Source organism: Caretta caretta, chromosome 13 (genome assembly GCF_965140235.1).
Source record: "Caretta caretta isolate rCarCar2 chromosome 13, rCarCar1.hap1, whole genome shotgun sequence".
NCBI lineage: Eukaryota > Metazoa > Chordata > Testudines > Cheloniidae > Caretta > Caretta caretta.
In genome coordinates, this window is record NC_134218.1 from 23,397,926 (window position 1) to 23,421,637 (window position 23,712).

Genomic DNA, 23,712 nt, shown 5'->3' on the forward strand with positions numbered 1-23,712 from the left:
ATCCTAATAACTGCCTCGCTATATCATTAGGCACCTAAACACTTTACTAATCTGACCCTGGGTGTTTTCGTCATAAGTAAGAAACCAAAATCCCATGAAAAGATGAAGCTGGCAGCTAGGCCTCAACCTGAGACCAGAAAAATAACTAGCTAAGGGTTAAATCAAAACCCAACTAATATCCCTTATGACAGCTACCACTCCTTATTGTGACCTTCTATCCCCAAAAGCCTGGGTAAAGGGACAGGCCCTGAAGATGGATAGGTTTGGGCTCTTTCAGCTGGAGGGGATGGGTAGGTTCTAAAGCTAAGAAGAGTAGCCTGCGAGTAGCTCCCCTCTCCTAAGGTATGTCTGCACTGCACATTCCTCACGGAGGTGAATGGAGTACATACACTGCGTAGTGTAGACAGTGAGGCACTGCTTAGATGAGTAAAGAACCCTGAAGGTATGTACCCTGTGTAGTTCTCTACGTGCCCAACCAGTGCATCCCATGTCTACACTGCTATTTTTAGCAATCTAGTGTCTCGCTGCCCCCCCACTGCAGGGAAAGGCGCTGCCAGAGCCTTTCCTTGCTGCCTCCTCCCTTTTCAGAGCTACACACCACTGTGTGGATGTAGCTTGCTTTTCACTGGGGTGTGTAGCTACACATACCCTACACATCACCACCAGTGGAGTGCAGTGTAGACGTACTCTTAGGGTATATCTGCATTGGAGCTGGAGTGGTAATCTGCAGCTCAAGCAGGCATACCCACTCTAGCTTTGATCAAGCTAGCATGCTAAAAATAGAAGTGCTGTCATGGTCGCACACATTGTGGGAGGGGCTAGCTGTCCTGTGTGTGATCCTATCTGAGATCCTATGTGCATACTCAGGGCCCCTAACCCATCCCATTTCTCATGTTGCCACTGCTGCACTTCTACTTTTAGTGAGCTTGCTCAATCAGAGCTAGCATGGGTATGTCTAATGGCTTCTGTTCCTGGCTCTGCATTTGACACAGATGTGATCCTGCAAACACTTAGACATGTGTGTAACTTCATTTCATGTGGGTAGTCCCATTATCGCTGCTACAATAGAATTATTATTATTATTATTCTGAGCTGAGAAATTCTATCCAACCATATTTTATTGGAATTTATTAGTTAGTCACCAGAGCAAATTTACCATGAGCATGCATGTACTTTAAGGGGAATGGTATTAAGTTGGGTACCTAATTTCCTTGGGCACCTTTGAAAATCCCCTAACCTTAAATTACGCATACCAGACCAGTCTAGTACAAAACCATCCCATACAAACGTACTGTGTGTAAATAATTCTGAGATGATGAATGTTTACCAGAAAATTGGAATATGCTGAATTCTAATGAGTGGAACAGGTGAGTGCAATCCTGTGACCTGTGTTTGATGCAGGAGCAGCCATTTATTTTGCTTGAAGCTAGTTCTTGTTTTGGCGTGTTCACCTTTGGGGGAAATACAGGTCAGTGAGTGGCTGGCGGCTTTGCAGCTGGGATCTTTGTTCAGGCTGTGCTTTGAAGAGAATCAAACAGGAAATGGAGCGAGAATGGCCAGAAAAATGCTACACATGCTAATACCTGGCTGATAGGTTAAAGGTGTGTGTTTCACCCAAAATCCCAGATCTCTTTATACAGCTTTCTCCTCTCCCGGAGACTGCCCAGTGCCTGAGTCAATGTCATTAGAGTAGGCAGATGATCATCTCTATAATGATGCCATTCATGGCTGATCTTCCTGGATTTAAAATGAACTGTAGCCGCTGTGGCTTCCACCTTTGCCGCATAGCAATGAGAGCAGAAAGTCAATTAATTACCTTCTTGCTGGAATCCAGGGGTCCTTTCGTCCTCAGCTCAGTCGAGTGTGTAATGGAAAAAGGGAATGAAGCAGACTGCATCTGGCCAACAGGGAATTGCATGACAAAGTGAAAGATGAGCTATGGGAAAGCAGGAAAGGGGGGGGGCAGTGGGGAGAAAACCTGCTCCTATGAGTTCATTTAAAAAAAAAAAAGATGGTACTGATTACTTTATTATTGTCTTATTTTCTGAGACTGTAGTCTCCTTGTCTCTTCCTGATGCTGCAGAAGTCTGGAGCAATCCCCTGATTTCTCTGCTTTGCTTCACCGAAGTGCTTTGCAGAGGCCTTTCTCAGTGATGCTGTTTGCTTTTTATCTGTTGTTGCCTTCGTAAGTTACCCATAATGGCTGACACAGTAACCAGTGTAGCAGGTGCGGCATGTGGCCTGAAATTCCACTCTGTTGTCTTAAAGCCTACGATAGGTCATCTTCAGGGTTGGCCACCTTAACATTCCTTTAAGTGTCTTTTCATGGTGAGGAGGAACGAAAGGGAATAGCATTGCAGGCCACAATAAAAAAAAAATCCCCCAAAAGGATGGACAGATGCATCAGAACACAAGAAATCACCTCTTATCTGCTTGGTTGGTATTAAGCATGAGTGAAAAGCAGGGAGAGTGGCATCAGGTTCAAAATAGACTCCAAAGTATGTTGGTGCATATCACTGTTCATCTTTAAAATATCCACTCCTGTGTTTGCACTTGTACTGGGTCTTGTATCGGGCACCCATGTTATATCCATCTATCTAATCACATACACAGAGTATAAGTTACTGTAGGTCATATATCAAGGGCAAAATCGAGCCCGGTAGGAAGAGGCCAGAGGCGGAGGAGAGAGATTGTTTGAAGCGTTCTACTGACAGCTGTGTTGGAAAATAGTCGTGTGCTGTTTTGTAATGCAGCTGGTGCTGCCACAAGTCTTCAGTCTAGTGTGGACAGGGTGTGTGTGTGGGTGTAAGCAAAGCATATAACAGCATTAGGCTGTAATCGTATGTTTAATTCCAGACACTGTCACAAGCTTTTGAATGTGTCTGTGCTGTGGAGGAAGGGGGGTAGAGTGTGCGTGTAGCCACAATTTATGATGGGGACTGAGAAGTTCCATGGTTTTCTGTGATATTTAGCAGGTTCTGTACATCCCCCTCTCTGCTTCCCCCTAAACTTTCTCCCACCCCAAATACACATACTTTCTCCAGAGCTGATCAAGAAAAGAGACGGATATTTTGTGGAAAATTTCTAAAATAACAAAAATGTTTTATTCAAAATGTTTTTGTATGCAAAAATTCTTGTTGGCTTCAGTGGGATTACTCACATGCTTAAAGTTAAGTACATGCTCAAGTGCTTTGGTGGGTCAGGACCAGAGTGCTCAATATCCTGCAGCATCAAACAGAGAATGCAGCGGAGGAACCAGGGCCCAGGACTGCAGGGCAGGTGCTTCTGCCAGAAGCCACATGTAAACATTTCACTTTCCACGTGTAAACTAGCACTGTGCCCTTCTACAGAACTTTTCATCTCTTGGTCTAGCGAAGCGAGGTCTTACAATCAACTCAGTGCATTTCTCTGGTTGTCTGCCTGACTATCTGTTACGCAATAACTTTTGAATGCTGCCTCTGATCAATTTCCAAAGTTTAGGGAACATTCTAGGCATGAGTGATTTTTTGGTGAAAATCAGAAAAATGGAACGGGGGAAAACGGGGAACATGTAGAGCATGTTCTGGCATCTGATTAGCAGACCTACCAGCTTCAACCTCCTCTGCAATTGTCTATAAATAAAAGAACCAGTGGATGACAGCCATTAATATCTACTGGCATAACGATACCTCCCTTTTCAACTCTGCTCATTGTTCCAATACAGTTTTAAAATGTTGAGACCCTGAATAATCTATCTCCTAGACAGAAAGAAAAGAAATAACAGTGGCAGCAGGTGAGGGGAGGGTGCACACAAAGCCAATGGTATGGGGGAAAGGGAATATGGGGGATACATAGAGCCCTGGCACATGGCAGAAGGGGAATGGGATGCAAACAGAGCCCCTTCCGTGGTGGAGAAATGAGGAATGGAGGGCATGGGCAGAAGGATGAAAGTATGGTTTAAATCTAATGCAGTTTGTGTGTAGATCTTTATACTGCAGCTGTGGTATGAGGATGACAGAAATTGTCTCAACCAGAACAAGAGCGAATGGTTAAATAGCAGAAGTTGCTGTGGGTTTGGGTGTTAGAGATGGAAAAGCCCTCTTCAGCAGCTGGGCCATCTCAGTGCCAGTGCAAGACAATGGATGTACAATGGAAGTAACGTGGAGGCAGGGACCGTCTTTTTGTTCTGCGTTTGTACAGTGAGTGGTGTAATGAGGCCCGGAACAGGATGGGGGTGGGGGTGGTGCGGTTGTCTCCTTAGATCTACTGCAAAACAAATAATAGGACACACGTGCTTAAGTGCTATAGCTGAATAGGGACGCTATGGTTCCACAGAGAAGGATCAGACTGGGAGTTTCCTTCTCTTTTGGTTTTGCTGCTGGAGGGGGCAATCTGGATGGGATGGCCTTTTGTTTTCTCTCTCTCTCAGCCCACTGCCAGAGAAGAAGCTAGAGCTTCCGAGCTTTCATGCACAGGGGTGGATAAATCATGATATATAAAATCAGGATGATGGGGCCTGTGACTGGAAGCAGCTCAGATTCCACAGTGAATCCCTAAAATATTAGTGCATCTCAGCTCCATTTAGCCTTAAAACACCATGTTTGTTATGGGCCCATGGGGCTGTTGTGTCTTTTTCACTCTTTACACAACAATCAGCAATATGGGGGAACCATATGGACAGAGCCGGGTGCCAAATAACCTTGTTTGCTAACTCTACGCAAACACACAAGGCCTGGCTCTGCACATCCTGTTGCTTTGTGACAGGATTCTGGCAACTTCTAAAACACAGAACATGGTGAGCACCACTAGAGAGCTCATAAACGACTTAAAGGGATACCACCTTATTCCTAGTCATGACAGGGTCACAAAGAAGTGTGTTTCTTTGTTGCTGTTTAAACACAGCCTTGAGAAGAGAGCTGGGAGTGGGTATAAATAACAGCCGCAAGATTCCTCTCATCAGCCACTCACCTTCAATTACAGAAGGGAAGAAGACGAAAGACAAGCAGCATGGAGAGAAAAAACAAACCATGCTGATCTTCATTGCAGAGTGACTTTCTCTCTTTAATGGATTCTCCCTCCCAAATCATCCAATGTGAGGCCACTGGCATGTTCAACAGATGGATCAGCCGTCGCAAACGTGCAGCTGAGCCCCTGGGAGCCTCAGGCACCGACGTTATGTACAGTAGACATGTGTTTGCTAGTTCCCATGGAAGACGGGGAAAAAATAAAAGTGCTGGCCTGGTACACAGAGAAAATAGAGCGCCGTTCAATCACTGCTCGGGTGGGCTGTGGACTGGGTTGGGCTTGAGAGGGACTGGAAAAGGATAGATGGCAAAGGCAAGGAAAGATGCAATGAAAAGCACTGAGCCACTCACTAAATGAAAAAAGAAAGAAAGAAAGAAAGAAAGAAAGAAAGAAAGAAAGGGATTGTCATTCTGGAGGAATGCACAGTTAAGAGAGAGGAGTCACAGCCTAGGAGTTAAAGGAAAGGAAGGATGGTCTTGTGAATAAAGCACGGGATGGGGGCTCAGGAGTTCTTGGTGCCATCACTGGCTCAGCCACAGTCTGCGTGATTTTAGGACACCAATTTAGTGCCTGATTGTCACAGGGGCTGAGCACCAGCAGCTCCGATCGAAGTCCAAGGCAGCTGGGGGTACTCATCATGGCCGAAAATCAGGCTCTTTAACCTCCCCGTGTCTCCTTTTGCCCATTTGTGAAATGGGGATGATAATACTTTACTTTACAGGAGCGATGTGAGGATGAATTCATGAATCTTTGCGAAGTGCTCAGAGGCTAGTGTTGTGGACCATAAAATACCTAGCTAGAGAAAAAACACAGGGTGTGGGTCAGGAGACCTAGGTTCTGTTCCTGTTTTATCCACTGATTTGTTGCTACTTTTGTGCCTCAGTTTCCTTTTCTGTAGAAGGGGGATTTCACCTACATGGCTGCACAGGGTGCTAGGGACAAGGTGGGTGAGGGAATATCTTTTATTGGACCAACTTATGTTGGTGAGAGAGACAAGTTTACACAGAGCTCGTCCTCAGGTCCCAAATAATCTGAAGAAGAGCTCTGTTTGGCTTGAAAGCTTGTCTCTCGGACCAACAGACGTTTGTCCAGTAAAAGGTATTCCCTCACTCACCTTGTCTCTCTAATATCCTGGGACCGACATGGCTACAACAACCCTGTATCTTTGTTAGTGTTTGTGAAGCACTTTGAGATCCTGGGATACAAGGTGCTTCAGAAGTGCAGAGTATTACTATTTGTAAATATATGAAAGTTTCTAAAAATGCCATTTGCCATTTTCCTGTTTTCTGTTGCTTAAGCTAGGTACAGTTAGGGACACAGTAATTGTCCTCCCACAACACATACGTATGGTCTATCAGGTTCCCTGTTCACTCTCAGGGCATGGGCAGCACCACAACAGATGCTCAAAGAAAGCCTTCAGAGCCCTTATGTAATGTGCCAACTGTATCATACAATATTACGGAAGGAAATTACTTTCCAAGCCCAGCTGGTGAGCCCTACATGCTGTGAATCATGATACTTGGTTGCCCTTGTGTTTGTTATCCTGAGTAGTGTAATGACGGCTGATACTCTTTTTCATCTTGCTGAAAATATCTGCATGGTTAGTGTCCCACAGCAATGAGTTTCACGAGTTAATTGCTGCATTAAAAAGTGGTATTTATGTTTATATATTTCTAATTGTTTTTGCCCTGTTAAATTCATTGCTTGTCCTTTGTGTGATACAACGTGGCCAGAAGGCAGCAGGAGAGTGATATAGGAGAGATGTGTAAGTCCCAGGATGAGGAGAAGCCTTATTCCCTGTGGAGGGAAGAAAGGTTTCTATAGATTAATTAAAAGCACCTGAAGCCAATTAGAGCACCTGAAGCTAGTCACCTGATAAAAAACTCCTGCTTCAGTCAGCCAGGGGAAGGAGTTGGAGCAGAGAGCAGTTTGGAGGAGTTGAAGTAGAGGCGAGTTTGGAGAAATGCCGTGACTGGCTAGAAGACCAAGACCCTAGGGAAAGAGACACCCGGCTTGTGCAGAGAGAGAGAGTGGGCAGGAAGCCCCACAAACTGAAGAGCAGGAGAGGGAAGTAGCCCACAGGAAGGAAGCACTAGTTCAAGTGGTTTACTACTATCCCTAGGGCCCTTGGCTGGGACCCGGAGTAGACGGCGGGCCTGTGTCCCTCCCTCTCCACTATCCTTCTCTGGGTTACTAGTGGGACAGTAAATACCCTAGTTCAGAGGCAAGAAACTGTGCCCTGACCCTGCCCCACCCCCAAGAAGAGGAAGCCCGGGACCCATCATAATCGTACTGGCAATTTGCCACACTTGTTATTGCCTTATGGGAAAGGATAAGTACAGAAGTGCAGTTTTTATCTGGCCATTCTCCCTGTACAGCCAATTGTCCTGACATAGATCAGCCATGGTGAGTCCGAGATGGTCTCAAAAAATAAAATTTAAATAAAGAAAAATAGGTGTTGGCAGTGTGGAAAGTGGGGAGTAGGCAAGTGTGATGGGGAGAGAGCTTCCTTCACAATCCCTCCATGACCGTTCCAGCATGGGTCATTATCTTTAAGCAAGCAATGCAGTATTGGAAACTGTATTGTTCTGGTGCTCAGGTCCATCAAGCGTGAATAAATATTCTGGGGAATATTTCTTCCTCTTTTTCTCCCCCTAATTCCTTCCCCACTTTGCTTTTACACAAAGACTTTTAAAAACTTCAGGTCCAAATTTACAGCACCCTCTTTAATTTACGCACTCCTAGATTTGCACAAAAGTGGGCAAGCACCCTGAACATGTGCACAGTCATCTGCTCATGTGTATCATGTAGCCAGGTACCCAGCTGCCCAATTTACATACACATGCAAAATTTGAGAGTGGGGAATGCTAATATTTGCTTGCAAAGTCAGTTGTGAGTCTAAAAGCAGAAGTGCAAAATTATAGGCTAATTTGAGGCTGGTTCAGAATGTGGCCCTTAATAGTCTAATCTCAGAACCTACAGGTGTGGGTAATATATGGTATGGTGTATTCTTGTTCTGCTGTTATGGGAGCATTTCAATAACATCTGCAGACTGCTTCCCTATGTTAGCTGTGAACATATTATCAGGAGTACCTACATACTGATTCAGTGACAGATCTTGCATTCCCGTGGGCTGCTGCTGTGGGTTTGCTTTTGGGTATAGCTGGAATAAATTTGTGATAGGTCTGAATAATACAGTGTTGGCCTTCCTTCTTCACTGCAGAATGGATACAAAATAAAGGATGAAAAATAACAATTAAGGGATAATGTTGGTGGGGGCTGGGCACTGCCTCCAGGAAGCACAAGGGAGCAAAGGGCAGTAGTGTTCTGCCCCAGTTCTGACTCCTGCAGTGCCAACAGAAAGGTCATTCCCCAGACTGTCCATGGAGAAAAAATAGAGGCATACTGACTTTGAAGATTCAGGGTGTGAGCCAAGCGTCAACTGCTGAGGAAGTAACTTATCCTGTGGGCTGGTTATTCCATACCTGCCCTTGATGGAGTTTCTTACAACTTCCTCTGATGTAACTCTGGCCACTGTCAGAGACAAGACACAAGACCAGGTGGATCTCTGGTCTGACTCAGTATGGCAATTCCTATGCGCCTTTGTTCCTATGAAAGGACCTGTGCAGTGACATCCTGTGAGCAGGCCTGTGGGTCAGAAGAGTGTATTTAGCACATTTGTGAGCATATGCCTCTTGACCTAGTAACAGCAACTAAGCACACACAGACACTTCACCCCCAGTATAGAGTATTCCTACTCTGCACAGGAACAACCTGCCTGGCATAGAGAGGGCCAAGAGTGCTGTGTGTTGGGTGGTTGCTGTCCAGACTACAGTAAAATATTGATGCTCAATTTTCTGCAGCTGTTTACAAATGGGACCTGAATTTTGTCATCAATTCAGTTTTGTACAGGAGAAATGGACCTCATCCCTTTTTGATGGTCTTGATAACTGACTGGAATTTATTGATCAGATTACAGAATCCTAGCAGAAAGCAAAGAACATTGAGTTTTTAATTTGAATTTTGAAGGGTTTAAATGCTACCAAGCGTACATATGCTATGCTTTTCCTCGACTCTCAAAATGACACTATAATTGTGTCCTAGAAAATATACTGTGTACTACTCAAGACATAAATATGAATATTTTATTTAAATGCTCATTTAATTTGACAGTGATGAAGCTTTATATATGTTGTCAATGAAAACCCTATTAACATGAATCCAACCCATGGGAGAAATGCCATTTTCACAGCGAGCTTGGGAATCTGATCTCATAAACACTAACAACTATCACCTCCTTTTCATTTCAACAGGAAAGCCAAGGTCACAATTAAATTTAATTCCCACCTAACAGAAATATCTCCTAGGACATTTTTTTTAGTCTTATTCTCATTTTTGGAAGATTTTTATTTTGTTGTTCACAATGATTTGTTTGCATGGCATATGAAGATCACAGAGATTCATGGGAAGTTTTGTTCATGTCAGAGGAGAAATATTGAAAAGTGTAAAAAAAAATGGAGGTCAAATCTGTAAGATGTTACTCAGTTTTTCCTCAGTCCTTACTCAGGCAAAATTCCTACCAGGCTAAATCCTGAGAGATACTGATCTAAAACCGTGATGCCTTTAGTTATGCATCTGTTATATCTTTGTTTTATCTGTACTGCACCTTTATAAATCTTAAGAATTTTGCTGTTTACAGAGTCAGGCAGTCATTTTTGTGTTCAGTTGGCTATTAACCAAGATAGTCAGGGATTCATCCCCATGCTCTGAATGTCCCTAAATCTCTGACTGCCAGAAGTTGGGACTGGATGGCATGGGATGGATCACTTGATAACTGCCCTTCTCTGATGAAGTGACACATCTGATGAAGTGAGCTGTGGCTCACGAAAGCTCATGCTCAAATAAATTGGTTAGTCTCTAAGGTGCCACAAGTACTCCTTTTCTTTTTGCCCTTCTCTGTTCATTACCTCTGAAGCATCTGGTACTGGCCACTGTCTGAAGAAAGGATATTGGGCTAGATGGACCATTGGTATGAGCCAGTATGCCCTCTATTATGTTCTGTGCAGATTGTTAAAAGAAGAAGACACGCACTATGTGCTCTTTCTCATGGAGCTTTTACTTTTTGTTTTTTCTTCTTATGCTATTGTCTTAACCTAAAATAATGGTGATTCTGACTGAAGGGTTAAAATCCATTGCTAATGTAATAATCTGGTATATGGATTTGTGTACAGGCCCAAAGTCCAGAGTTTGGTCAAGAGGTCAGAGGCCTAGTAATAGCTAAAACAAAAGGCAAAATAACCAAAAATAACCTTGCTTTTCCTAAAATATGCCTGCTTAGCAAAACACCAGATGCTGGGGGCAATAATTGTGTCTTATTCAAAGTTGCAAATAGAACAAAGAAGCCCTGTTTATGATGTGTTAGTTTCTTCTGTAGGGAGATGTTCTTCCCACACATGCAACCTTGAGTTTATAAAAGGTTCAAGCATGTCAGTATAAAATTTGGCGTCCTCCCATCTCCCTTTCCTAGGGACCAATGCCTGCCTTAAAACACAAATAAACAACTTAAAAAACAATCTTTATTGTCATATACTTTCACTGTTTCTTTGCTTTTACCCCTAAATATATATCTGTTGAACAATCAAAGGAGCTACTTCATTCCTATGGACCACAAATCAAAATTCAACATATATATTTTATACTAATACATTTATTAAAGTACTAATTAAACATTAATTTGTCAACTTAAAACCATAAGTAAAAACATTATGTAACCTTTAACTATTGGCTACTATGCTATCATGTCTTGCTGCTAAACCCATCCAAAAAAGTAAAACTGCCTACCCCATCACTTTCCCCGCCCATAAAAAATCCATATATTTCATTGTAATCAATTAATTAACAGTGTCTCTAAGGCTAATAAGAAAGGTGACACTCTGTCAGCGCTGTATGTAATAAACTCCTGTGCTTAACCTCTACATGGTGTGAATTTATGTCCTTCACTGACTGCAAGTGTCTATTTTTTGTTTCTGAAAAACCATAAAATGATGGATTTGGTCCTGATGGTGAGGATCTAGCCACTCACAGAGTGGTTCTACTATAGCCAACCCTTGCATTGCTCCAGGCTAATGTTATGCTGATGAAAATTCATTCATAATAACAGAAGCTTGAGTTTACCTCATTAGTAGTTATTCCACATTTCTGTGCTTTATGGTACTAGATGATGGGCAATGGTACCGACTTCTTTTGGCAAGACTCAGATGTAGTGTGTTTCTGAGGGAAACTGTCAGTTCTTTCACTAACTTTTTATCCCATAACCTGGAATGCTAGTAAAAAAGAACTTTATAATACAAATACAGGTGCCCTCAGATTCCACCATAAACTTTTATAGCAGAGTTCAAACAAGAGATCTACCCCCGTGAAGGGACATACGGTAGAATTTCACAGGGCTTTCTCCTCAGAAGAAGACTATCAATACATCTCCTCCACAAATGATGCAGATGTAGTTAGGTGACTATTGCCGACTCCCTCCCCCCAGCCCAAAGCACACTGATATATCAGCATCTTTTTCCTTCTCTACCCTCTTGAAATTCCCAGCTCTGTTCAGAGCTATTAACCCGGTCACAAAGGCTTGTCCCAATCCAGCAGTTTACCTAATTGCCTTTTTATAGTGTATTGTGCAACTCTTTATTATCCTGTCAGAATTCACCTCCAAGGCTTCTGTTGAGGTGGGGGAATGGGGGCTGGAGAGGGAAGAAAGAACTGGAATGAATTTCTGTACTGTACAGCCACTCATGTCTGAAAGCTTAGAACAAGAAGGTGCATGTTTACAATACCAGAGGGATAGCTAGATACTGTACAAGTTTTTCTCAATGGGTTGGTAAATCTTTGCCATTTCAGACCTCTGTGGTCTAATCTACACATCCACACCCATATATAAATATAGATACAATTATTGATTTCAATAGTGGCCTTAAAATCAGCAGTTGCTAACAGTTACCTCAGAATACTATCCGAGATATCACAATTTTTGCCCTAGACTAAGAATTAGGAGATATCTGTGGTTGACTTTTTGTGACAAGTGCTGTATGCACCCTGGTCACTTAACTTCAAAACATACATTCCTATGTCTAAGTACAGAGTAGGTACACATTTTACAGGGCAGTTGCTTTTTCACTACACATAAATGCTATCAGTCGCACCTTCAAGTACCCACAATTCTCTCTGGTCACATGGGGTCTCTCACCCATCTAGTACACCAATCAGCTAAAATGAAATCAAAGCAAAACTCATCATTTTCAAGTGAAAACTTATACACACCTTGTGATCTTGCAGTGGTGATTCACCCAACTCTCCAGTTCAAATCAATTGGAGTTTGGGAAGTGCAAGGAATTGGGGATTGACCTCTCAGTATATTTATTTGACTGGAGAAATTACTATAGGATTAGCTCCTAAGTGGAACACAAATAACCAGAGCCAGTGTGCTGAGGTCTAATTTTCTGAAGACCTAAATCTCTTGTATGTTGCACTGGGAGCAGGTTAGATGCATGATCACACCCTGAACATGGAATCTTTCAGCTGAGGCTCTCCAAACTCTTTGCAGCCTTTAGTTCAGGCTCACAGCACCCTTTGGGGTTTGGTAAATCCCATTATAATGCCCAATTTACAGGGGGGTAAACTGAGGCAGAGAGCAAAGGGCTTGCACAACCTCTCCTCTCGTAGACACCCCTTGAAAAATTTGCAACACAGAACTGTAGAAAGGCTCCCGTTGACTTTGCACCGGGCCGTGTATTTTTCCAGTTTCCCTTCCTGAATAAGAACTGCTTCCAGGCTGAGAGCCCATTTGCAAGGTGATTGTGCCTAGCTATGCCCATCTGCAGTTCATATTAGGAGAGTCGGTGCATAGAGCAGCTGTAGGAGGAATCCTGCTTTGTATGGGCTCCTCTGCCCCCAGGATTTGTAGTCATGAATAGCGTTTCCCCCCAGGTTATTAAATCAGGAGCCGCAACTGCAAATCTCACCGTGCCTGGGCTGTGTAGATAAGGGCGAGTGTATTTAACCCATGGAAGGCTTTGCCAGGCAGTTCCATTCCCATCAGATCTCCTGGCACATTGGCAAGGCTCAGCGAGAACTTACCGTCAAAGCAGACAAGCTGGTCAGCGTCAGTTAGCTTTCCCTTTAGGAACAGATACTCGCCCTGTTCTGAGGCTGGAAAGGGGATGCGCTTTGTTTAAATACAAGGGGTGGAAAGGAAGACCCTTCCAGACAGCGCCCGGTGTGACTGAGGCTCCAGAAAGCACTCACGTCTTTGTTTTTATATAGCCAAGCAACGTACAAAAAAAAAAAAAAAAAAAAAAAATGGAAACCCTTCCGTCTTTGTGAAGCAGGGACTTAGGAATTGTTATTTGCTCTGCTTTAGCTCCGTTCGGAAATTAGTTGCGGATCAAATGCACCCCGGAGACCTGCTAACCTTTGGGCAATGTTTAGATGTAACATCCTGCTTGGGGATAATGATTAGTTAGGGGGGGAAGCATGAGTGACGTAGACGTAGTTCTTTTCAGTCTCTCTCTCTCTCTCTCTGCTGTCCCTGGTACTCATCCATCCCCCACTTTCTAGTGGAATAATGCACTGCCGGCGAAGATGAAGAGAGAAGCATAGGTAAACGTCAAAACTCTTCTCTGCAGCTTGCCTTTCTTTCTTTCTTTCTTTCTTTCTTTCTTTCTTTCTTTCTTTCTTTCTTTCTTTCTTTCTTTCTTTCTTTCTTTCTTTCTTTCTTTCTTTTCTTTTCTTTTCTTTTCTTTTCTTTCTTTCTTTTTTCTTTTCAGTTATATCTTGAATCCATTCTTTAGACCATGGCAAAAGTTTAGGGTAGGTTTTACAGAAATCCATTAAAGAAAGCTGCTGGGGAAACTCACTCAGGCACCTACACAAACTAGCCAGGAGGAAGTTAAAATTTCTTGTGACAGAATTCTCCGGTATGGGGGGTGGGGGCGGGCGGGCGGAGGGGGAAGAGTCATTTTCAGTGGGGATTGTTGTAAATCGGGACTTTTTCCTCGAGGGGAGGTATTGCTTGTCTGTTAGTTTGTTGCTTGTTTTTCAGTTTTATTCAGAGGCAAACTGCCTTTTAAGATTTTTGTTTTCTTTTGCTGTAGAATTTAAACATAGTGAAGCGGAGTGCCATGTGTAGGTATGTAAAAAAACAAACAAACAAACAAAACATTTAGCTGGTGATGGACTTTAAATTTAGTTGTATTTAAAAAAAAATTAAACTCAGTTTAGGAAATCCAGATTACATTTAAAGATGTAATTTATAGGGGTGGCAAGTTGTACTCGAGGAATCTGTGTATCGTTTCTTAGCTTCGGTCCGCGTTGTGTCAGGGAGCGGTTTATACAAATGGGCGTTTTACCAGGAGTTCAGGCACTGAGGACTCGACACCAATCCAGTGTGGATGGAACGGGAGCTTAGTTCGGAGGCTGCTGTTACCCTGGTTTCTGTTCCCTGGTAACAATGCAGAGCTGCACAGAGGCGCGAGTTAGTTATCTGGACTCATCCTTCTTTGGAGCCGATGCTGCAGGGAACAGGACCGGGACTGTTAGTGAAACAAACCCTGGTTGCGAAGGAGAGAGATGTGCTTGTATTATTCTGTACCAGGGAAAGGGAGACTTGTCTGGGTGACCAAGCAAACTCGTATTACACAAACTCCTGGTTCCCTAGTGTATGCAGAGAGATGCATCTGTTTATCTATAAGGCACATGATGATGCTGTGTAAGAGGAAGACCGTGGGATATAGCTTGTCCCCAGTGAAGTCGATGGGAGCTTTGCCATTGACATCACAGGAGTCAGGAATTCACCCTGCGTCCTTAATGCCCCGCAAGAGGGGGAAGAAGTAACGGGCTGGGAGACGGAGGCAAGGCGTGTGCTGTGTTAGGGACCAGCGAGCCGTGTCTGCTGTGCAAGGCATGTTTCGGCATCTAGCCTTGCTTACTGGACTCAGTACATCAGCCCTGAGCCATAGCCCCAGTCTCCCTGATACTCAGCGCCCTGCTCTTACCTCCCGAAAATCCCCCCAGTAGCTCCAAACACGGGTGGTTGTTTTGGTCCCAGAACCTCCCCCCCCCCCCAATCCTGCTTCGATTGCCAGTGTGGTCTCTTTAAACGATGGGAATCTGGGTTCAAACAAAGAGCTGGAGAAATTAATCGGCGAGGGGGAAACCCCATTTACACTGGCCCCCTGTTTGGTTGACTCTACATTTAGCCGTGTCCCGGGTTGAGTTTGTTTATTTGCATCCGTGTCTGTCAGGGCTGCCCTAGGTTTGGTGTGGATGGGATGGGAGCTGGGCCAGGGTTTATTTGGCTGGTGGCTTTCTGGTGAGGGAGGTGCAACTGACATCATACAACTAAAAGCACTTAATGGGAAAAATGGGGCTTTCGCCATTTGATGAAATAGCTAAAGTCCACTAATGGGGCGTTCACAGAAATATTTTGTTAGCACCAGGAGTCTGCTTGCCATTTCTAGCCAAAATGACCGGAGAAACAAAGAGGTTAGTTTCAAGTATCTACATTCTTCACAGATGTTTATTTTCAATAGAGAATAAATAGGATCGCTAGTTTAACGCTCCCTAAGGTTTGTAAATAATAAGTAATTAATAGCTAGTCGATACATTAGATTTTTTAAAAAATCAAATAGATTTTTTTCTTTCGTTTATGCTAATGAACAATTATAAACTGGAGGAAAGGAACAAGATATTTTAAGTGGCATTGGAAAAACCATCAAATTACTATATAATTAATCGTTTCTTCCACTCCTTTGCTATCTGACTGGTGGAAAAATTGCAGGGGAGCTGACAGTCCAGCAAAAGACAATATATTTGTTGGATTATCAGCTGTTTCGTTCTGTGGGTTATGTGGAAAATTCTCAGGGCTTTACTACAGCTCAAGTCAGTTTCACAAGTTAAAGTCCTATGAAGTTAATTGGTACCCTTTGATCTATGCTGTTTTGGGAATCAGAGAACTCAGGGTTGGGTTTAAGAAATATGGTTTGGATGAACCGGACAACCCCAGACATGCCTTTCCCACCTCATTTTCGACAACAAATTCCATCGTATGTTAGAACATATTAAAATCTTGTTGAATTAAAAGAAAAATAATTTTTCTTTTAGTGGTAGGGTGTGTGTGTGTGTGTGTGTGGGAAATAGCCGTTAATCGATTTAAAAAATCACACCTAAATTTGTGATCAGAAATTTTTAGGGAGATTTTTAAAAATGTAAGTTAAATTCTAGTTGCGACTTGATAATTCCGTAGCTCCAAACGCATGTTCTAAATATGGATCAAAGATGGGCAGCGCTCCTCTTTCTCGACCTATTTGTGCAATGATTTGTAATAATTCCTTCTCCAAAGCAAAGGCAGAGATGAGCCCTGTTTTGCTCATGCACCGCAGGGCCTTCCTTCTTTTGCAGAGAATCGTTTGCTATAAATAAGCATCATTGTTTGGGTTCTCTTTGACCTTTCGCACCCAGGTCAGCACAGAGGATCACCAAAAAGGAACATCACAGAAGGAAATTAGGATACAATTGTCAACGCACATAACAACAATAATAAAATAACTAGTTTTTCTTATTCTGGTGAAGCTCTAATTAGTGTCAGTTCTTATTGGTTCAATTCAGCTACACTGTAGCCTATTAAATCCCTGTTTTAACTGGTTCCTATTATTAACATAATTCCATCTCTCCAGAAGTGGTGGATGTATTTCTTCAGCCTCTAGTCGTTTTCATCTTAATTCCACATCCAATTCCTTTTCTCAGTTCAATCAGATTTGTATTAGTCACCTGTCTTTTAACACTTAAGTAGGAAAATAATCTGTAGTGTCGACAATTCTGCTTATCTTTAATAAAAAAGTTAGTTTTTTAAAAAAATATTTCAGTTGCTAGAGAAATCAAATATATATTGTGTCTTGTGAAAGCAGCAAAGAATAAGTGGATTTTTACAGCTTGCATTTAACATCTTGATAAAATAAAATAGAAATAAAAACCCTATCCAGGTATTCAGGAGGAAAGGAAGATGGCATCCGCTAAGCAACACTGCTCTAAAATTACGCATTCCCTTAAAAGGGTATAGATTTCCTTATAGGTTTCCCCAAATGGAATAGCAAAGTGACTGATTATTCAGTTCTTCACCATACCGGGTAATCTCTTGCCCAGGGAAATATGTTAAATAAAAATAATGAATAATTTTAAGGCTGTTGCATTAAAAATAAATGTAAGCGTTTGAAAACAAAATTAAAGTATATTATACATCTATATGTAATAAGGTGGTATCTACATGTGCCCCTGTAGCTATAGAACTTGGACGAAAAGGAGAAATCTGTACCTACATGCAGCTATAGAATTTATGTATACAAAAGTAGAATCTGTATCTGAATCTAGATTTAAAATATATGGGCAAGAGGGAGGAATCTGCATTTATATAAATATGAATATACCTATAATGAGAATCTATATCTCGATATAAAATAGATGAACAATAGGGAGGAATCTGTATGTGGATATAGATATAGAATATACATATAATGAGAAATCTATATTTAAACTGTAGATATAAACTATATGGACAATAAGAAGGGATCTGTGTGGGTACATAGAGAGGGATGATATACATATAATAACAAGGAGTCTGTATCTAGCTATACAATATAGAAAGAAGGTATGTAGCCGTTTAAATCTGGGTGTCTGTGCTTCCCATATACGGCTGTAGTGCATTACACCGTATTTTGGCCGGGATGGCACGAGTGTTCTGTCTATATGTGGCTCAGAAAATGATCCACGGATTCCTAGCAAAATTAATTACACCCAGGAATCGTTCGAGAGACAAGACGATGGAAGCGGAAGCTCCCAGCCTCCAGTGGGGGTTTTCTTTGGGTCCCTGTCTTGCCAGCGAAAATCGGCTCCCAAATCAGGGCTAGGCGGCTCCTTTGGGAAGATAGATAAACAAATATAGATGTACATATAAATCAGTGAGGGGGAACTACCCCCCCCATCTCCTTCCACCGCCAACTATCCCTCTCCCTCTGCAGTGTGGATGGCAGAGCCTAGAAGGTGTGGGTGTTGCTGTGTAAAGGGGGGGGGAGAAGGGCTTTGATGAGGACTGTGGTACCTCCCTCAGAAATGCAGCAATCCTCTCCCCTTCTTTCTGATAGATGGGCGCATTGGGATGGAGACGTGGTGTGCACAGCAAAAGGCTTGCGTTGGCAATCTGGTGATCATCCCACGTCCCCCTGCCTTTCTCCCCTTAGGCTCCTCTGCATTGGACTGGCATCACTGAGGCTGGAGACAACCGACCCGCGTCTCTGCTGCTCAGAGGGGACGGGGATATTCTGGAGCACAGGCTGGGCACCAGACCGCCGACCCCCGTTCCCAGCACTGCAGAGACCCCACCCGCCACCCCTCCGCGACCCTACTTCACTCCCCAGTCTATATGCACAAGGAAGAGGGCGAAGTGTGGATCGGGAGGTGCCAAGGAGTTCAACCCGAGCGGGGTCATGCTCCAGGCGACACTGAAGGGGAGAAGGTCCAACTGCGGTAGGAAGTGGAGATAGCGGCTTTGCCAGCCCCGGAGTAGCAGAACTTTCTCGCCTGGTGCCGAGGATCGCCGGCTTCTTGGTGGCCAGAGGCTCCCAAGCCAGTCAGTCAACATGGCCACTCTGATCCGGAGCAAGCTTTCCAACGTCGCCACCTCGGTTTCCAACAAGTCCCAGGCCAAAGTGAGCGGCATGTTTGCGAGGATGGGCTTCCAGGCGGCGACCGATGAAGAGGCGGTGGGCTTTGTTCATTGCGATGACCTGGACATGGAGCACAGGCAAGGGCTTCAGATGGACATCTTAAAGTCGGACGCCAGCGAAGAAGGAGCAGAGCCTCCCCTAGAAGGGGATATCCATTACCAAAGGGATGGCACGGGTCCCCTGCCCCCGTCCGCCTCCAAGGACGAGGGCATATGCTCGGAGCTCTCCGGCCAAGGCAAGCCAAAGATCACGGCCTGGGAAGCTGGGTGGAATGTCACCAACGCAATCCAGGTAATGGGGAGGGGGCCATCTCACTGCACGCCCCTCAGTGCTGCAGGTTACCTTTGCAGGCATGTCTAGGAAATAAGGGTCATCATAATAACCGGGGGGGAGGATGAAATCTCCCTGCTGCCTATAGTATGGCGCAGAACCGTGAAACATACCAGCCAGACATGGCAGGCACATGCGTTGGGGGTCTCTGTGTGTGAGGTGCGGGTGTTTACACACTCACACAAACTCACAACATCGTTTCAGATCGTGCTTGTTACACAAACATGTCAGCCCCTCCCACCCCCAGTTGTATGCGCTTTTTCCTCTCGGGAATTGTATGTTGATGGTGCAAAACGCTTGTGCGAACAGAGAGCTCAGGCCAACAGAGGGTGCAAATATGGAATGCAGCCCACTCCCCTATGCTTGCCTTTATGGTTTGACGGAGTCAATTCGGTTTGGGCTCGGGGGTAAATTACTAAAAGAAATTAAAAAAAGAACAAACCCGATCATCCCCTTTTCCACTCCACCCAACATGGCAAGCCGCCCAGTAAAGTTTAAAAATGAGAAGGAGCGGGTGGCTTTTGCCAACTCTCTCCTGTTTCGGTAGAAATCACGGGAACAGCCACAATGGCGTGGTCACTGAGCATTAAAGTGTCTCACCGGGGCGCTATGCAAGCGAATGAGCGCACCTGAGAACGGTGGGGTGCCCATTGCCGCTGTTTTCTCCCAAAGTCCTGACTCGCCAGGAGAGTCACCGCTGGAAACGTGAGATGGGTATTTGTGACTGATTTTCATTTGGGGTTTGAGGGGATTTAGTGCCTCCCTCCCAACCCCCAGACTCCTTCTGTGGCTGCCTGGATAGTGGGATATTACCCATTTCACCCCGAAATGATTACCCGTCGCAAATAAAACCGGAGCGGTTTGACGAGTCTCTCATCTCTTATTAAAACGCTTCCGTCTGGTAGTTCATTTGTACTGATAACGTTCCCAGATCAGTGCTCTCCCCCTTGGACCCCTTCCCTCTGGGCACCATGCACACGAAGAGAACAGCAGTGGTGGGTTTGCCTGTCGTAGCAAGCGCCCCCTCTCCCCCCCGTCCCCACAACTTTCTAGCTCCAGAATGATCCTGTAGATAAAGCGTGTTTCCTTACGGGATTATAGGCCATTTCAAATGGGAAATGAGTCCTTTGGGGGAGAGCAGCTAGAGACTTTTAAAGGTGTCACCCTCCGTATCTTAATAATGCGGACAGATCCCACAAGCAACTCGCACTCTCAAATGCAGGGACATCCTCAGTGTGTCAAAAGCAACTGCATCACGGAGAGTGTGTGTTGTAAGTGGCGACGCAGCCCAATGATTTTTAATCTGGCTACATGAATATTTCCAAACCTTTCCCCAGAGTTGCCCCTTAAAATGGGGTCTCTGTTTTGATCGAGACCAGATTCAGTGTCTTATATGTTTGAGTGGGGAATTAAAAGGTTGATAGGAGATAGTCAGAGGTTGGGAAATTTAAATAGTAATAATAACACCAATAATAAAATAATAATAAAGAGTGAATGTTTTATGAAATCGTGAGGAGTAGTGAGGAGTATTCCTTTTCCAATTCTGAAATGACTAACTTCTCTGCCTTTCCTTCCGAATACAGATTTTTAACAAATTCTGATCAAATGTGGTTTTATTTTAAATTAAAATGCTTGTCTTCAGTTCAGTTTAGCGGCTCAGGAAATATACAGACATTTAAAAAGAGTTCTAGACGGACAAGTGAAGCAGGAATCCTTGTCCAATTTCATTTTTAATTTCTCTCTCATACCTGATTATATGAAGCAGGATCATGCTGTTGGTTTGTGATCTGATTGCATCGAGTAAAATCGTGTGTGTGTGTGTGTGTGTGTGTGTGTGTGTGAGAGAGAGAGAGAGAGAGAGAGAGAGAGAGAAAGAGAGAGAGAGAGAGAGAGATCTTGCTGCTGTGTGTGTGTGTGTGGTCTCTTGCTAAAATGAACAATACAGTATCAATTTTGTCTCTTTCTAGGGGATGTTTGTTCTTGGCCTGCCCTATGCTATCCTTCATGGTGGATATCTAGGACTCTTTTTAATTATTTTCGCTGCAGTAGTTTGCTGCTACACTGGGAAAATCCTTATTGCCTGTCTTTACGAAGAGAATGAAGATGGGGAGATAGTCAGGGTGAGAGACTCCTATGTCGACATTGCAAACGCTTGCTGTGCTCCCAGGTTTCCCAAGCTTGGAGGGAGGATTGTGAATGTGGCTCAGATCATTGAGCTGGTCATGACCTGTATTCTCTATGTGGTGGTCAGTGGGAACCTGATGTACAATAGCTTCCCAAACTTGCCTGTCTCCCAGAAATCTTGGTCTATCATTGCCACAGCTGTGCTCCTGCCTTGTGCTTTCTTGAAGAACCTCAAGGCTGTCTCGAAATTCAGCTTGCTCTGCACCTTAGCCCACTTTGTGATCAACATTTTGGTGATTGCCTACTGTCTCTCCAGAGCACGCGACTGGGCTTGGGACAAAGTCAAGTTTTACATTGATGTGAAGAAGTTCCCCATTTCCATTGGCATCATCGTCTTCAGCTACACCTCCCAGATCTTTCTGCCTTCCTTAGAGGGGAACATGCAGCACCCCAAGGAGTTTCATTGCATGATGAACTGGACTCACATAGCAGCTTGTATTCTCAAGGGACTCTTTGCCTTGGTAGCCTATCTGACCTGGGCTGATGAGACTAAAGAAGTCATCACAGACAACTTGCCCTCCACCATTAGAGCGGTAGTCAACCTTTTCTTGGTGGCCAAAGCTTTGCTTTCCTACCCATTGCCCTTCTTTGCAGCTGTGGAAGTCCTGGAGAAGTCCCTTTTCCAGGATGGAAACAGGGCGGTCTTTCCTAACTGTTATGGGGGTGATGGGAGGCTCAAGTCCTGGGGACTCACCCTCAGGTGTGCCCTGGTAGTTTTCACCTTGTTAATGGCTATTTATGTCCCTCATTTTGCCCTCCTGATGGGTCTTACAGGGAGCCTCACAGGTGCAGGCCTCTGTTTCCTGCTCCCAAGTCTCTTCCACCTCAAGCTCTTGTGGAGGAAGCTCATGTGGCACCATGTTTTCTTTGATGTCGCCATTTTTGTTATAGGTGGTATATGCAGCGTGTCTGGATTCATCCATTCTTTAGAAGGCCTCATTGAGGCTTACAGTTCCAACGTAGAAGACTAAAGAGTGGCCAGAGCTGGTTGCATTAAAAGAGAATTACACTGAACATCCACATAGCCAAACAATTATGTATCCTTTTAAAGAAAAGATTCATTATTTTAGTTATGTGCATCCAACAAAGTACATAATAGAACCTAAAAAATAAAATAAAATAAAGTCTTTGCCCTGGAGTCATTTTAATAAGCTAAGATTTCAATATATTTTTTCTTTTTTTAGAAAGTATTTGAAGGAAAATATCTGACAACCCTCCTACCCTCTAAACAATGGTCTGAATTTTCTTTAGAATATATCTTGTAGGGTTGTAAAATGCCCTATCTAGAAACGATTTTCAAGGTAATAGTCTTACAAATATTATGCAAGTCAGGGTTGCAAGATTTGAAACACAGTTGTCAACCCAATGGATTTGGGTTCTTTTTGTGTAAAATTAAAAGTAGATATTGAGCAGTGGGTGGGGTCAGGGAGGTTGCCTTATTTTATACCCTGTGAAGGGTGGTTACAGAGGTGTAGACAAGACCTAGATTGTATGAACGCCCAAACAGTCAAAATGGTAACAGCTGGTGACCAACGATCCCAGTGAGATGTAATGTTTACATTGTAGTAACATAATAAATACATATCCTGAATTCTTCCATTTTAACTCATATCCAGTAATCCCATTTGACCAAGACCTTTTGCCTCCAGCTGCAATCACAGACCTGGAGTTCAGTTCTCCTTATTTTTTTTTTAAATAATCATGACAGCTAAATTTAACAAAAAGTTGTTGGATTTGAAAGCGTTCAGGGCACAAAAACAAGACAAAACTCATTCTGTGCAATCCACCAGATCTGTGCAGCTGTTTCAAATGTCCGTGTGGTGTAACTGTGGTAAATAAGATGAAAAAAAATGTATATCAGAAGATTTATCTTTAACGTACAATGTGGTACATAAATATATCAAACAATAAAGAGAAAACATAACGACTGTGGCTGGCCTGGGTTTGTTATAGGAACTGCAGGTTGGAGAAGTCTAACCAACATCATGAGCGATAGAGGAGGAGTACGCAGGTGTCAGGGCAGGGTTAGGAGTGGCTGAAGGGAAGATGCCTTCTTTATTTAGCTTTTGAAACAAGGAAGAGAAAGCAAGTCAGAGAAGGAATGAAAAAAATAAAGGAAAGAAGAAAGTAAAGGGCCGGCCCTCCCCACTCCCCTCACAGCGGCCCCAGTGACCTTTTCTCCCACTCCCACTGATTTGCACAGTCGTGCCCCGTGCGAATGGGAGGTTTGCCCGGGGGAAGGCTGCTGGCTGGGGGCTGCGAGAAGAAAGCGTGGCAGCAGTGACTGCGAGGCTGGGAAAGCTCGCCACGCTCTGCAGCTTTGGACACAGCCCTTACAGGAGAGGCGGCCATGGCCTCAGCTGCCACAAGGTCCACCCAGTAAAACACTAGCCCAGACCCCACACAAGGGGACTCACGCCAC

At 43.8% G+C, this 23,712-nt stretch overlaps 1 protein-coding gene across 1 annotated transcript; it reads left to right on the forward strand.

The window, feature by feature from the left end:
- Positions 1 to 13,577: 13,577 nt before the first annotated feature.
- Positions 13,578 to 23,214, forward strand: SLC32A1 (solute carrier family 32 member 1). The gene is made up of 3 exons (XM_048820386.2): positions 13,578 to 13,659; positions 18,291 to 19,067; positions 21,074 to 23,214. The coding sequence occupies exons 2-3, from the start codon at positions 18,690 to 18,692 to the stop codon at positions 22,259 to 22,261; spliced, it is 1,566 nt and encodes a 521-aa protein (XP_048676343.1). The 5' UTR covers positions 13,578 to 13,659; positions 18,291 to 18,689; the 3' UTR covers positions 22,262 to 23,214.
- The last annotated feature ends 498 nt before the right edge of the window (positions 23,215 to 23,712 follow it).

Excerpts from the sequence above, each read along its gene's own strand:
- SLC32A1 (XM_048820386.2), top strand. The coding sequence starts at position 18,690 with ATGGCCACTCTGATCCGGAGCAAGCTTTCCAACGTCGCCACCTCGGTT. Across the intron at positions 19,068-21,073 it reads ATGTCACCAACGCAATCCAG|GGGATGTTTGTTCTTGGCCT; the intron begins GTAATGGGGAGG and ends GTCTCTTTCTAG.